Raw genomic sequence first — 15137 nt, forward strand, 5'->3', positions numbered from 1 at the left:
TACAAAACTCATACTGTCCCTCCACAAGTCAAAGCAAAAACAGATCAGGTCCACAGCATTTGAAACTATCCACGTAAGTAGATTAATTCTTTAACAAGCTTTTTTTATTTTCCATATTCATTATGCTAATTGTGAGTGTGTCAAGCCTTTTCTGGGGGCTCTGGTGTAATCGAATGTTGTGTTTCGATACGAAGACTACAAAGGAGATTGCAGAACAATCCCAAAGACTCATTAGATTATTTTAAAGGGGTAGTTTACAGTTTTTGCAACCTTTATTTTACCATTTTTTATTCCTTAGATTTTTTTTATCAAAAACTTGTATTGTTCAGCAGCAGCAACTTATTTCCATAATGATCTAAAATGCACTTTAATCTAGAATGATTTACTATGCAATTAATGGTCATGGTTGTGTCAACAGTTGAGTTCCAAACAACAATTTCTTGAGTTGTCTGATGGACTGAGAAAAAAGATATGTTTTCACTTCGTCTGACCACAAAAACCACATACTGACATATTTAGAGGAATCCAGAATGCAAACTACGAAAAAACACCAACTCATACCAGTGTACTGAAATACCATTTCAGAAAATTATAATCAGCAAATTAACTGTGAACGGGTCATTATCTAATTTGGCACATATGTCACCTTGCTTCTGATGTGCGCTTTGTCTTTGACTATCTTTGTACTCCTAAACACAAGCTGATGTTGCTGTGCGTATCTGACTGTATTTATGCGACTTAGAGCACTAACCACTGCGCACCTCTCTTCTTACCAAATTCTCAAGCTCCAGCCACTGTCCCAGAACACCATGACCTCCAGCTACTCTGTACGCAGTTACTCTGTGGGCCGCCAGCCTTCCTTCTCCAACATGTCTCTGCGGGACAGTGGAGGTCGAGGACGTCCCAAAGCCCCTGTGTCTCTTGTCTCCGCCGGGACGCTCTCTCTCTCACGTTCCCTCTCCGTGGGTAACGGCCTCAACACCCTGAGCAACCTCTCTCTGAATGGCCTGGCAGTGGCCGTCAGTGAGAAGGAGACCATGCAGGGCTTGAATGACCGCCTGGCCAACTACCTGGAAAAGGTGCGGTCACTGGAGAAGTCCAACGCTGACCTGGAGCTGAAGATTAAACAGCTGATGCTGGAGAGAGCACCCAAGGGACATGATATTGAAGGAATGATGGCCCAGGCCCATGCCATTGGACAGGAGGTTGGTTGTCCCATCTCCTACAACAGAGAAACTCTACCGTTCACGTTACAATAATCAGTCCTACAATACACAGTATATACTTTATTACATTATAACAAAGAGCATTACACTTCTTGTAGGGGCATGCGTGCAGACTTTTGTTTACAGTTCCATTGTGACACACCGCGCTCTGCTTCTTGGGGGTTTATCAGAGCCTCATCTGGTGAACCAGATGTGTTTGTGTAGGCTCAAAGCAAAAAAAGTTCATTCACTGAGGCTTGTCTTTTCCTGCTGGATGTGTACTCTTCATCCACTGTGCTTTACCGACTCAGAGAGAGAGCTTTGTTTTCTCTGTCCAAAAATTCCTATTTGTACCTGTGAGTCATTTAAGTGCCAAGTCAAAACAGAACACAGTTCAGGACACCTTGATGTTTTGCCACAAACATCAAGGTACAAAAATGACGTTCTTGATAATACTCACTACCAGTTCACCGATGACGAAGCTGGTTTGATGCGGAGTGTACTGCATTACTTTCTCAGGTAAGGAAGAGGACTCTGGAGAATGCTCGGATCATGCTGGAAATAGACAACGCTAAGCTAGCAGCAGACGACTTCAGGGTGAAGTAAGAGCCCCCTATAAATCACCTACCTTTTTCTTTGGTAAGCATATAAAACACTGCTGGGTAGCCTACCGCTTTAGGATTTCTTTAATGACGATATTTGTGTATGTGTGTGTTTGCGTTTCTGTATTTCTGTTTGCATAGGTGGGAGGCAGAGGCTACTCTTTGCCAGTCAGTAGAGAGAGATTGTGTTGCTCTGAGAAGGGCTAAATCTGACCATGATCAGATTATCGCCACCCTCAGAGGAGACCTGGACAGTCTGAAAGAAGAGCTTTACTTCCTAAAGAAGAATCATGACGAGGTAACATTTCTTTCAGCGACCATTTACAACTCAGAGGAAGTACATGGGTACATTTACAGGAATTAAAGATATTTTTCGTACAGTTTGCATCCAGTAAGGCATGGATCATTTCATCCATGGGAACACCTCATACAGGATTTGCTTTGTGCTCAAGCATCATACAGCTGTCTATAGCCATAGCAAAGGTATATTTTGGTTGACAGACATGGGGCCAGGAGAAATATACAAATTTGCAATGTTGAACAAAGAGTGCTCTCATCCACGGTTCAACTGCTCAGCACATAGGGGATGTGTGTAACGTCCTCTGACACGCCAGAGGAAGTTTGTTTCCGCTTTTGCTTTCACACACTGCTGTAAGAAAATTGGGGGTTGGGGGTTGGGGGAGGGGCACTATTCTCAGAATATTTCAAATGTTTTGGGGTCTTTCCAAGACCTTAAATTTGTTACCTTGGAAGCTTCTGTTGGTTTCAGATTGATCAACTAAAGCTGCATTGGTCCACTCTTCTGTTTCTGCAGGAGATGGACACACTAAAGGCCCGTCTGGCCAACGAGCAAGTCAATGTAGAGGTGGATGCAGCACAAGGGCCAGACCTGGGTGGTGTCTTGGCTGAACTCCGAGCACAATACGAGGGCATTGCTCGGAAGAACAAGGAAGATGCTGAGATCTGGTACCTAAAGAAGGTCGGCGGCTTTGCAGTCTATAGCTTTCATTTGCCACGTTCTCATCTGAATTTGAATGAAAACACAAAATAACTTGCCCAGCTTCACGTTATGTCATTATAGATTTAGGGGTGTTATGACAGCAGATACAAAGTGAAACTGTGTATAGGACAAATAAAACAGGCTTTATTATATAGTGTCTTTGTTGTCCACTGTGTATGCTCTAGCTGGAGGCGGTGCAGTCAGAGGTGAAAGAAAGCAACGAGGCACTACGGTGCGCCCAGAATGAGCTGAACGAGAGACGTCGTTTCTTACAAGCCCTTGAGGTTGAGCTTGACAGTCTGCGCAAACAGGTAACAAAACAGCTCTCTGACATACACTACAAAAGCTTCTGAATAGATTCCCTGTTCCCTCTGGGGACATTCAAATGGTTGAACTGAACTGTGGCAAACTAACTTGTTGCAATACAAATTCAGTTATCTAGATTTATATCCAGACTCAATATATCTAAAAACCCATGCATATCTAGATTAACAGAAAATGTAAAACGTTTTGTTAATTTCTTAAATGATCTAATTGAACATATTAATGAATTATTGAAACAATGCATATACGGAATGTGAAAAGAATGTTCCAGCAATTATTTAGGTGATTAAATTTAAATTACTAAAAATTGCTGAAAATAACAAAATTAATAAAGATTATTACTGTAAAATGAACTTTAAAATAGTTTTTGGAATATAATTTATATTTTTTTATTTGTCATCACACTACTTAGATTTCATATGTAAACTATGAACTTCAAGTCCTTGAATAAACCGTGCAGCGGTCTCTGTTTTGTTTTGTTTTTTTCTACCTTATTGCCTCATGCTGTGTTTGAAAAGCTGCTCAGTAGCTACACACTGTGCAATAGCATGTGCTATTTGCAGACAATGGCGAAATGTTTTGCCTTGCTGAGTGAGGAGACATTAATTCCTGTTGCGCTCACAGAGGTATACAGACTGCCAGACATAGCTTGTCATTGCCATCTGTGTCAATATTCACTGTACAGGAAGCTACAATTTACTCCTGTGTTGTTTGTTATCCAGGACTAAACACAGAGATTATAATGAGATGTGTTTACTCACTGTGATAAATCACTCCTGGAATGAATCCATCTCCATAAGAGATGACAGACACTGAGCTCAACAATTTATACACCCAGGTGGACATTGCTGATGAACTGTATTAGTTTTTAGCAGTTGTCAATAGCAGTTGTTTGACAATTCAGTGTAATTCAGAGAAAACAATTTAGATGTTGCATAGTAACAAAAGAACAATTTACTTTACTGAATGTGGATTAGCTACCACTGCAGTATCACCATATGTCCGATATTACGGTTTTCGACAATTAGCTTTGCGAGTGGCTTCTAAAAGAATGTGAACATAAAACAACGCCTTTTAAGCCTGAAATTGTCAGACGGTCTGGGAGAGTGAACTGTGACGTGAATGTTTCCAGGTTGGTGTTTTAGAAGGGAACCTAGCGGAAACAGGACAGAAGTATACGTTAGAAATGGAACGACTACAGAGCACGCTAACGCAGCTGGAGGATGAGCTGTCCCAGCTGCGTCTGGATATGCAACGCAACAAAACCGACTATGAGCAGCTACTACGCATCAAACAGAACCTGGAGCTGGAGATTGCCACATACAGGAGGCTGCTAGAAGGAGAGGAAATGTAATTACAATGCCTTTACATAACTCTTTGCTATTTGGGCTTCTTGTCTGAAAAGTCTAATGCAGTAGAGCAATAGGATTAAACCTTTTCTCAGAAACAGGGTCTGGTGACTGCTCGGGTCAAAAGGTTAAATGACTCTGTTTAACTTTATTCTGTTTCTTCTTCTTCTTTTTTTTTTTTTTTGTCAGGATAAAGGAGACACCACCCCCTAAAAGTAAGCATCCACCTGATCTCACATTTACTTCCATGTATTAATAAGGTGAAACTCCAATGCAACCACCTTAAAGTAGTGGATCATTCAAAACAAATTGTAATTTTATATATTACATGTAATGTTGCTTATTCCTTAAACTTATTTTTCAATATTAACTTGAATATATATGAATGAATATCTACATGGGTCAAACTAATTTCCTTCCACCAGCAAATTAGCTCTTGAATTGTCTGAAATGCTCATGTAGTTTGACATGTCTATGCAATGATCATATTTATTTGACTGTTGTAGAAGAACCAGAGGTAAGAACCAGAAAGATTGTGAAGGTTGTTACCCAGACGATGATAAACGGTAAGGTGGTGGATGAGTCTAGTGAAGTGGAGCAAATTGAGGAGCGAAAGAAATGAGATCTTCGCCTTCCGCGTCTCTGGCAACGACAATGAAACCATCGTATCTCCATGGAACAACTCTACTGAATGAGGATTTGTACCACATATCCCCTAATGCAGCAGTACAACTATCACTTAAAATAAAAAAGATAAACAAACGTAATTACGATGCAATATCCTCTTATTGTTTTGATTGAAGACAAATAAACACGTTTTTTTTTTGTTATGTAATGTGCCTTTCATTTGAAAGAGAACTTTTAGTGAGGCAGACTTTGAAGGTTCCTGTGAGACTTATTTTAGACCTGCATACACCCTACATAACCCTGTAATAAGCCCTACTTACGGGGGGGGGTTTGTGTTTTTGAAAAGCATTTTTTAAACCAGTGTAGACAATATGAAAAGGGGTCAATAGTGGTCTTTCTTTTCAAGTAAGCATCTAAAAAGCGAGGAGGTCAACAAATTTGCAACAGTCGTTCACACAGCATCACCCACAGACCACCATTTCAGGCTTACGAATACAAGAATTAATGAATCATGATGGATAAGGCATCTCAAGTATACTACAATTGATTACGTATAATGGATGAGGCATGTCGCAACCACGCTAATGTTATTTCTAGGATACTGCTGTTTGTTGTTTCACTCTTTGATGTAGGACATTTGTAGCAGGTAGACAACCTGTGGAATATACACAAAACAATGCCAGGACAATAACGTGGCTGAAACCAAAGACTGATACACAATCCAACTGCATTGTTTGAACAGGGACCAAAACAGTAATGCCACAAAGACACGGCGGTCTCAAATATCAAGTTTTTGTGTGTGAAAGACTTTCTTACTCCCTCTTGCATGTATGTATGAACTTTGGCAGACAGTCAGGGTAATAATTTATCCTCATTTTCCTTTTCTAGAACTCCCTTGGCAGCCTTGAAGGACAATACTATAGGCTATAGACGTCCTGATGTCATTAACGTTCTTTTCCTTTCTTCCAGGGCACTGGGCCATAGCCGTAGAATTAAATGTCTCATTCTGCAGGTTGCACAGTGTCATTCTACTGATCTCATTCCGTGATTATACTGAAAAGTCAGACAGACAAGGCATTTGTTCTTCAAAACATGTCCAGTTATTAGGGTCTTCGTTTGCCGAACTCAGCGGTGAGAAATAATCTTTTCATGTCTTGTCACATCCCCCTGATCAGATGCTATTCTGTTGAAAATTAGGAACTATTCTTCTGAATGCTGAGTGATCTTTTTCAGATACCTCTACTGCAAATTGTTCACAACAAACTATGTCTCATATTAAAGTCAGTTGTACTTTCTGATAATGTTTGAAACTGTGGGTATGGAAGGGTTGTATTGGCTGAATAGATCATTGTGATCAATGCATCACAGAAACTATGTGAAGGGACATTTTATGTCATCGATGTAAAAATTAGAAAGCGGTAAAACTTAAATACATTCAGCTTCTCTGGATTATGAATGCATTAATTTTCCCTTCTGAAACCCTCCTAATTGTCTGAGTTTTTTACTTTCTTTGCAAACCTTACTTCCATGTATGAAGATTATCTATCTATCTATCTATCTATCTATCTATCTATATATATATATATATATATATATATATATATATATATATATATATATCCTACATTTGTCTAAAGCTCTGACATTTCCAATATCTGTCAACTTCGAGTTGTCGCCTAGTGTGTTATAATCATAAAAATAGCATGCACAGCAGAAGAGCAGAACCTGAGAGTCACCCTGAGAGCATTATTGCATTGCATTTGCCAAACTGCACGGTCAACATGCATAAATTAAAATAGAAACAGCAATCTGATCTATGTGGTTGAGATTAAATTTCAGCATAATTGAGTGTAACAGAGAGTAACAGAGTCAGGTTAAAGCGCTGAGCTTAAAACGTGACTTTACATAAGCTACAATAACCCAGGCGAATTCTGATGGTTCCAACAAAAGAGAGGTCTACGCGTATTTATTATTGGGACAGCGCAGTTTGTCTTGTCTGTTTGTCTTGTATGTGCTCACAGATGTAAAGAGTTCATTACATGGCAAATAAAGGTGTGTGTCATGTTCAGGTCCTTGCGTAGGTTAAACTCTATACTTTGTGAATGGATCAACAACAGAAAAAACCACACTGCTTTCCTTTACACAAGTAGTTTCAGGATAAATGCATGGACTGAAAGGGCTCACAAATAAGGAATGGAGCAGAAAACGAAAAAAACTGCTGGTGAGACAGGCTGAAATTCCATATTGTGAAGTTTTCCTTGCTCTAGGCCTTCTCATGGACAGTTTCACTACTGATTGCATTGTACCTCTTTGTGCTTTACACCAGTTCTCCATGTCAATACCTGTTTTAAATACACAGTCAGTTATTTAACACAATGTACCACACAGAGGTTACCAAATTTTTAAATCTAAGCTCAGTAAGTTAACAGTCTATGGGAACCTGAATACAAGCATGTTCTGTGACCTGCAAAACTGAGATATAGTCTTATCGAAATTCAGATCAGTTATGATAATGACCCAAATAATACTTCTAAAGTAAAAAAAAAAAAAAATACGATCCATTTATCAAAATATACAATGACAGGCTGAACGAATGTGAATCTGTTCTGCATGTTTTAATTTTGTACAGTTTGCATAGTAATAGGAAAACGACTACATTCACTGACTTCTATCACAAGTACAAGGAGAATCTCCTTGATTCAAAAGCGTGATGTGTAAGAAGAGCTGGCGTTATCATATGTCTTCTTTTGTCTAGAAGGTCATCACGACACGGCCATGCACAGTATCCTAAGGTAGACACAAGGCAAGACTATTGTTCTGTTTGTTCTGTCTTTGTTAGAGAACCCATGGAAACCCCCGGTGTAGGTTATGATGCAAATGGGTCACAGCATGTTTCGAGTATGCACTGTTTCAAGGATTTCGTATAGAATCGCGTTTTTTCCCTTGGCATTTTGTATAATTCTGTGAGGTTTTCACAGAGGTATACGTAAGTTTTTGATAGTATGGACGCGTGTGAAGATTTGTCTTTGAATAGGCTTATTTTGTATGTATGCGAATTTGCAGTGGTGTATGTGTATATGTGACTGCTTTAGTCCAGTAAGTATCCTTCCTGCATGTTGTGGGTATTTCATATACATATATGTATGTTTGTGAGTTTTCAAAATTGTACATATATGTGGAGGTGTTTCATGTTCAAATTCATTCACGAATGTTTGATGAGTATTAACAGGATACAAATCCTTCAGTGTGAGACCACTCGTTATTTAAATAAGGAAAATATTTTGTAATTATTGTACATTATAAGAGCCTGGAATATTCCCTGCCGAGTGACATCCATTTTGCGTAGTGCTCCGCAATAGGTCCAAATCCTTGCATTATCTTAAATGTAGTGTCTGTTTTAAAATTATTTATATTCTGTACATTGTGAAAATAATTTACAGAAACAGAAGCAAATTATTATACTGAATTTTATATGAAAGAAATCCAAAACGATTAAGTATTTGCCCATAACTTTGTCAGTGGTATTAGCAGTCACAGAGTTTTCCCATCGGTCCTGCTGAATTTTCATTGCAGTGCAACAATAATCGCTCGATGAGATGAATTTTAAAGTTTAATCGTTTTAAACGTTAAACATAACGATATTATTTTAGACAATAAAAACAAGATGAAACATATACGAACAACCAAAAAGCTAACAACAGCAGCAACATTACATGACAGTATCAGAATTTTATCCCTGGATATCTGGACACATACCAACAACATGAAGTGTTTTCACCCATAACACTGATAATGCGTTGACACGCACGTGCAGCCGCATGTCAAGTTGACTTCTACTGGTTCTTTTTTACTTACGCGTATCGGGGACGAGTTGCCTGCTAGCAGGTGTATTATTTGTCAGTGTGGTAAAACCAATAGCCTCTCCGCACTTCTTATTTGTCCAGATTAACACAGCAGTATATGTTAACGAAGCAGATTTTAAATCCCTTTCTGAGGCGCAGGAATTTATTCTAACATTATATTCAACAATCTCTCTCACAGCTGTAAATGGTTATAACATTTTTGTCTATATGCTGAAGATTTGTGTACATACACGCTAATTATTTTCGTTACAGGGTAACAAACAAAAAGATGAGTATGCATTACAGATGTGTTTATCGGAACGTCATCTAAAAGCGTTTCACTCCTACGTAGACAGTACTGTTCGGTTTACTTTTAAATTATCTTCCCTTAGCTGTGGGATTAAATGCATATTCATTGTTCAAGTACTTGCGTTCAGTTGGTTTAATAAATGTATATTTGTGTAGTTTATTCGTATACATGTTTGTGCGAGTGTTTATGTGCGTTAATCGTAACAGACGCTCTTCCCCACGGTCACCTTTTATTTTACAATGCTGCCACCTTGTGGTGAAAGGTTAGGATGGAAACACAAAGGAAGTGTTGTATGGCTTTAAATGTCCAGCCAGTGGGTACCGCGCACTCGTCACGCTCCTCCCTGGTGCAGTTCTTCCGTACGAACACAGAGAATCCTCCGGCGAGGCTATCTGCCATTTTCCAGACAAGCCAAAAAGAGCGATGATTAACGATAACATAGTGTAGACAAGCCTTCAACAATCTCTAAATATTTAAGTCTTCAAATGTACATTCGGTAAGTCTGCTGTATTGTAACAGTTTAGCACATTCAAAACAGTAACATTGCCTGCTTTCTCGTCAGAACACACCATAACAAAACCGCACGATGCTGTAACCCCGGGATTAGCACGAACACAGTGGAATCCTCCCTCAGCACATTTTAAATAGTCTCATTGGAATATTGGAGTATCGGATTTATACAACTTAAATCTTGATATTCACAAAGGCTGTCGAGAAACGTACCCCGACGGCATCGCATTTCCAGTGATGAACCCGGGAAATGTCTGTGATTGATGTGATTTAGATTTTTTCAAATCCGAGAACACCTCTATGGTGAGATAAATTAACGATATTCAGCGACTTCTCACGACTCCGTTTTTTGTTTGGTACGTAAAATACATCAAATGCTAATTCTTTGCACGCTCCCTTGATTTCAGATAAGCTATGGCTCAAAGCGAGGTGATATTGCAGTTCCGCTTTTCCACCTTTGCTGAGTCCATGATGCAGAAAATGGATGCTCTGCGCCGAGAGAGACGGTTCTGTGATGTCACGGTCCGTATCAATGACCTGGAGGTACCAGGTCACAAAGTTGTCTTTGCTGCTGGTTCCCCATTCCTTAGGGACCAGTTCTTCCTTCAGGATTCACCAGAGGTGCAGATAACCACTCTGCAGGAGTCGAAGGTCGGACAAAAACTACTTCTGTCCTGTTACACAGGAACGCTTGAGTTTCCTGAGTTGGAACTTGTACATTATCTTACCGTTGCCAGTTTCCTGCAGATGGGTCATATTGTTGAGCAGTGTACTCAAGCTCTGAATAAATTCATAAAACCACAGGGACTTAAAGAAGAACAGTTACCACGTCAACCATCAAGTGTCAACGTGAATGACCCACCAGTGGTCAAAACAGTGTACGATGAGAATGAGCAAAGGGACAATGCCAGTGAGGAGGTCTATGATGACGACGATGATGACGATGACGATGACGTGATCATCGAGCCAAGGGCTCCCTCAGTTTTTCGACCGTCCTGTAGTCAGAGCCGAGGAGAGGAAAGCCCCATTACGATTGTTAAGGTCGAATCTGTGGGCGATCGAGTTCCAGAGATGTCAAATAAAACTCGCCACTGCTCTTCTCGTTCACCCCCATTACATTCACCAGAGCCACAGCACTCTCTCATAAACTCAACGGTTGAAACCCGCTCAGCAGAGATAGCGGTCAACCCCATTCCAGAATACCCACTTTCCCCTCCGCCAAGCGCTTCTGGGAAAGGGAACCACTGGGGAGGTCTTCGGAATTCCGACAAAGGAATGCAGTGGTATCACCAGTGCCCTAAGTGTGCCCGTGTCTTCCGGCAGTTGGAGAATTACGCTAACCACCTGAAGATGCACAAGCTGTTCATGTGTCTGTTGTGTGGGAAGACATTCACCCAGAAAGGAAATCTACACAGACATATGCGCGTCCACGCTGGAATCAAGCCGTTCCAGTGTAAGATCTGCGGAAAGAATTTCACACAGAAGTGCTCGTTGTTGGACCACCTCAACCTTCACAGTGGAGACAAGCCTCATCGATGTAATTACTGTGATATGGTGTTTGCGCATAAACCAGTTCTAAGGAAACATCTGAAGCAAATCCACGGCAAAAACAGTTTTGACAATGCCAATGAAGGCAGCATGCAGGAGGGTTTTTAACTTGACCGTGACTTGTGTGTGCTGAGTTTGACACATTAAAGCGGTTAAAAACACTGGTGGTCTGGTTAATGAAGATAAGCGGGATCGTCTCAAAGGCGACTGTTTTTTTTGTTTTCCATTCTCTTGTCGTTGGAACGCTGCCAGGAAGAGACATGTGAGATGTTTCCCTGACTCAGTTTCAGTTTGAACTGAATCTGTTGTAGTTGAACCAAAAGTTGTGTGACCAAAAAAATCCATTCATTCTCATAATGATAAGATACTGTTACCATGCTGCAGTGTCATGACATTTGTGCGGTTTGATGACAAATGAATTCTGCAGTTTAATATACACCAAACTTTAAGTTAAGGGGTCAGAAAAACAATTTTAAAAGCTGAGTTTTGTGTACATACAATTTTAAAATAAATAACTGATTATATAAATTGAGGCATTACTGTGTTGTCCTATGTAGGGACTGAAAATTATATTCTTATGAGCACTATTCATTCACTCATTCGTTCAGCCCTTCTGGATGGTACATTTAACCAAAGTGATGAAATAACAATAATCGATTCATTTATACTGTTATGTTACGTAACAGTTATAACAGTTCAAATGCATATCTTCATTACAGTTCTGGATAAGTGTTGGAACTCCTTTGGACAGCTACAGTATTCAGTCACAGTGCGATTTGATTTATGAGCTTGCAACCACCAAATGACCATTTCTTGACAGCCACAACTTGTGGCTCAGACTAATGTCATCTTAAGTTGTGAACTGAAAGAACCATCTGCAAAGTTTAAAAATTTGACACACGTAAATTGTCAAGCGGCTGTATAAGAATACACTGGCAGAAAGCCAGTTAAACAGAGCATTCCATTGCAGACTATGACTTCAGATTTACAGATTCCTCCTACGCTCACACAGATGAATGTTCCCTTCATTCATGCTTAATTAACAACACAGAGCTTTTCGTTATTTCCTTTGTTTATACAAGCCACTTACATTTAGATGCCTTCACAGGTCTTCACCTATAATACCATCATATTTTTTTCACCTCTTCAAGTAAAAAGAAACAAGGACCAGCGAGGGTCTCTAATTACCCTGACAATCAATGCTGTGCATCATTTGGGAAAATGGCTACAAACGACAAAGACAGACATCCATGGCTTGACACCGCTAAGCATTTTCCTCTTTTTATTTTCTTAACGTAAACAGGGCCAACTGTACACAGCAAACTGTGAACAGCGCTGGTTCTTTGCAAGTTACCGGGGACACATAGCATGACGGCCCCCGTCCACCGGCAGGTTGACCCCGGTGATGAAAGACGCTGCATCAGAAGCCAGAAATGCGATGGCATGGGCCACTTCCTCCACCTCGCCCGGCCTGCCCAGCGCATGCGTCACCTTACACTTGTCCAGGAACTGGAGTGAGAGAAGCAGAGGAGAGAAAGTTACCAACACGTTAAAATCTCCAAATCTAACTACAGTGTGGCAACAGAGGGTGTTCATCAAACTCTTGAGAACTCTTTAAGAAACTTTTTTTTTTTTTAGAGGGTTTTAAAAATACGTTGCTTGGGTTTTACAAAATGTTTGATTCATACAAATGCAAGAACTTTGACCAGGAGGTCAAACGCACAGTACCTTGGCATACTGATCGTCATCCAATCCTGCACGCTTGTGAACTTCCGTGATGATGACACCAGGGCTTTGAAAAGAGGTATATATATTCATCTTGAGGCAAAGTTTTCATTTTTTTTTCCAATAACTGAAAAATGTATTGAAATGTAGAAAACATGCAGTGAGTTATAACTGAGTTATAACATTTCATTTCAAATATTTAACTACAAAAGCACGTATCAGAATGTGACATACCACACAGAGTTAGCCCGCACTTGTTTTGATGCCAGTTCTGAAAGGCATGAATTCAAGTGAGCAGCCATGATTTCGACTTCAGATGATTGAAACACAGTTCATAATTCAATGAATATGGGGAAAAAAAACAGCTGTATTCCTAACCGAGGGCTATGCAGCGTGTGAACTGGTCAATGGCGGACTTTGACATACAGTAGGCAAGTACTCCTGGGAACTAGAGCAGAGGATGACATGGTAAAGACACAAATAATTCCGACCAGTTTATGTTACTTCATTAGATGTATTTGACTTGTCAGTCGTGTTTCTCATTCAAACAAATAAAAGAATGAGGCGATGACACTTACTGATCGTTGGCCGTTCACGCTTGATACGTTCACAATTGATCCCTTTGTCTTGATAAGGTATGGCACACACATGTGTGTCAGGTGATAAACTGATCTGCAGTACACAAACAGGTACACCACACACAGACAAGCAAATGCAGTTCCCATGAGTGGTTATAGTCCATATGATGTACCAGCTGATCAGAAAGTCATTCTACACGTACGCTGCATGGGATGAACATGCATCAATGAATGTTAAGAACAACTTATTCACAGTGTGTATCCAATTACAACCCATGTGCCATCAGACTGGAGAGTGACAAATGAGCAAAACAACAAATACATCTCTAAAAAAATAATAACAATAAAAAATAAAAGAAGAAAAAGAAGACAAAAGAACTATATTTACACTACTTCCAGTGTCCAGAATCATACCTGACGTTAACGTTCATGACCTTGTCGTACTGTGCTAAATCAGTTGTCTCTATAGTACCCATAGCGAGGATTCCCGCACTGTTGACAAGGACATCCAGCCTCCCAAAATGGGCAATGGTCTGTTCAACCGTCTTCCTCACTGTTTCCTCATCTGTCAAATCTCCTGGAACCAGGAGAGGCTGGGAATGATAAGTCAACGATACACATTTCCCTCAGTTTGTCAGGTTTAATTTTCCTCAGGTTTACTTTAATGTAAATAATATAATAACAGAGGGCACCGTTAATTAATATATGTTGAAAAGGAAACCGTGACAGTTACCTCAGCAGCTCCACACTCTGTGCATTCTTTGGCTGTTTTGGCGAGATTTTCTGCATCGCGTCCGTTTAAGGCCAACAGTGCTCCAAGTTTCGCGAACAGCACTGCCGTTCCTGCCCCGATACCTGAGCTGGCACCAGTGATAAGAGTGACTTTGTCCTTCAGCGAGGAGACCTTAGCAAACAAAAAAAATCAACTTCAGTTGGAACTAAAAGAACTAATAAAAATATATCTGATTGTCTCTGTCGGCTGGTGTCTGAGCAAGAAATATTTTTCTCGAGCCCTATGTTTTTAATTATGGAACATGTAGAGCACTTCATTGACGGTGCTTGAACGTTGCTCTATCTCGGCCGCATCATGTATGTCCTGGATGGGAACTTGTAAACTGTACAGAAAAGGAGTTTGCATCATTCTCCGTCCTCAGAGAACTACAAAACTGTAACTGAAAACTATCTTGTGCACTCCGTTCAAAACTTGTTGGAGGCGAATTCGACCATCAAAAATAAGACCAGCTTTACCAAGGCGAAAGCCCAGCCTATGTTTATCTCTCTTAAAAACAAATCAGTGATTTGCTTTTAGAGAGACGATGTATGCACCATGGCTGACCAAGACTTACTTTAAAGCCACCAATATTTTCCATCTCAAATGGGGCAGGGAATCCGCACTGGGTATTGACAGATTCACCTTCTCTGCCCAATTTTTCAGTCGATCACATGTGCAAGTGGAAATTATTTCCAGGTCAGAGCAATGTCAAAACAAAAGCCCTCTGTAAAATGACTTGCTCCAC

At 40.1% G+C, this 15137-nt stretch overlaps 3 protein-coding genes across 3 annotated transcripts; 2 read left to right on the forward strand and 1 right to left on the reverse strand.

The window, feature by feature from the left end:
• The first annotated feature begins 809 nt into the window (after positions 1–809).
• On the forward strand, positions 810–5102 carry krt1-c5 (keratin, type 1, gene c5). Its single transcript, XM_030791441.1, has 8 exons — positions 810–1205; positions 1725–1807; positions 1949–2105; positions 2622–2786; positions 2993–3118; positions 4264–4481; positions 4670–4695; positions 4987–5102. Exons 1-8 carry the CDS (start codon positions 810–812, stop codon positions 5100–5102), a joined length of 1287 nt encoding a protein of 428 aa, XP_030647301.1.
• A 5081-nt stretch (positions 5103–10183) lies between these two features.
• On the forward strand, positions 10184–11518 carry zbtb26 (zinc finger and BTB domain containing 26). Its single transcript, XM_030791990.1, has one exon. The coding sequence runs from the start codon at positions 10184–10186 to the stop codon at positions 11423–11425; it is 1242 nt and encodes a 413-aa protein (XP_030647850.1). The 3' UTR covers positions 11426–11518.
• Positions 11519–12576: 1058 nt separating this feature from the next.
• zgc:101858 (3-oxoacyl-[acyl-carrier-protein] reductase FabG) lies at positions 12577–15030 on the reverse strand. Its single transcript, XM_030791625.1, has 8 exons — positions 14967–15030; positions 14354–14524; positions 14035–14213; positions 13621–13714; positions 13421–13490; positions 13277–13313; positions 13046–13109; positions 12577–12826 (listed from the first exon to the last, which is right to left on the reverse strand). The coding sequence occupies exons 1-8, from the start codon at positions 14988–14990 to the stop codon at positions 12668–12670; spliced, it is 798 nt and encodes a 265-aa protein (XP_030647485.1). The 5' UTR covers positions 14991–15030; the 3' UTR covers positions 12577–12667.
• Between the last annotated feature and the right edge of the window lie 107 nt (positions 15031–15137).

The sequence above is a fragment of the Chanos chanos genome, chromosome 14 (genome assembly GCF_902362185.1).
Source record: "Chanos chanos chromosome 14, fChaCha1.1, whole genome shotgun sequence".
NCBI classification, from domain to species: Eukaryota; Metazoa; Chordata; class Actinopteri; order Gonorynchiformes; family Chanidae; genus Chanos; species Chanos chanos.

What these genes read in the sequence shown, in the direction of transcription:
- krt1-c5 (XM_030791441.1), top strand. Translation starts at nt 810, where the DNA reads ATGACCTCCAGCTACTCTGTACGCAGTTACTCTGTGGGCCGCCAGCCT. An exon ending in GCAGACGACTTCAGGGTGAA is followed by an intron (nt 1,808 to 1,948) that starts GTAAGAGCCCCC and finishes CTGTTTGCATAG; the next exon opens with GTGGGAGGCAGAGGCTACTC. An exon ending in GGAGACACCACCCCCTAAAA is followed by an intron (nt 4,696 to 4,986) that starts GTAAGCATCCAC and finishes TGACTGTTGTAG; the next exon opens with AAGAACCAGAGGTAAGAACC.
- zbtb26 (XM_030791990.1), top strand. Translation starts at nt 10,184, where the DNA reads ATGGCTCAAAGCGAGGTGATATTGCAGTTCCGCTTTTCCACCTTTGCT.
- zgc:101858 (XM_030791625.1), bottom strand. Translation starts at nt 14,990, where the DNA reads ATGGAAAATATTGGTGGCTTTAAA. An exon ending in GTCATGAACGTTAACGTCAG is followed by an intron (nt 13,715 to 14,034) that starts GTATGATTCTGG and finishes TGTGTACTGCAG; the next exon opens with ATCAGTTTATCACCTGACAC. An exon ending in GCGTGAACGGCCAACGATCA is followed by an intron (nt 13,491 to 13,620) that starts GTAAGTGTCATC and finishes CCTCTGCTCTAG; the next exon opens with TTCCCAGGAGTACTTGCCTA.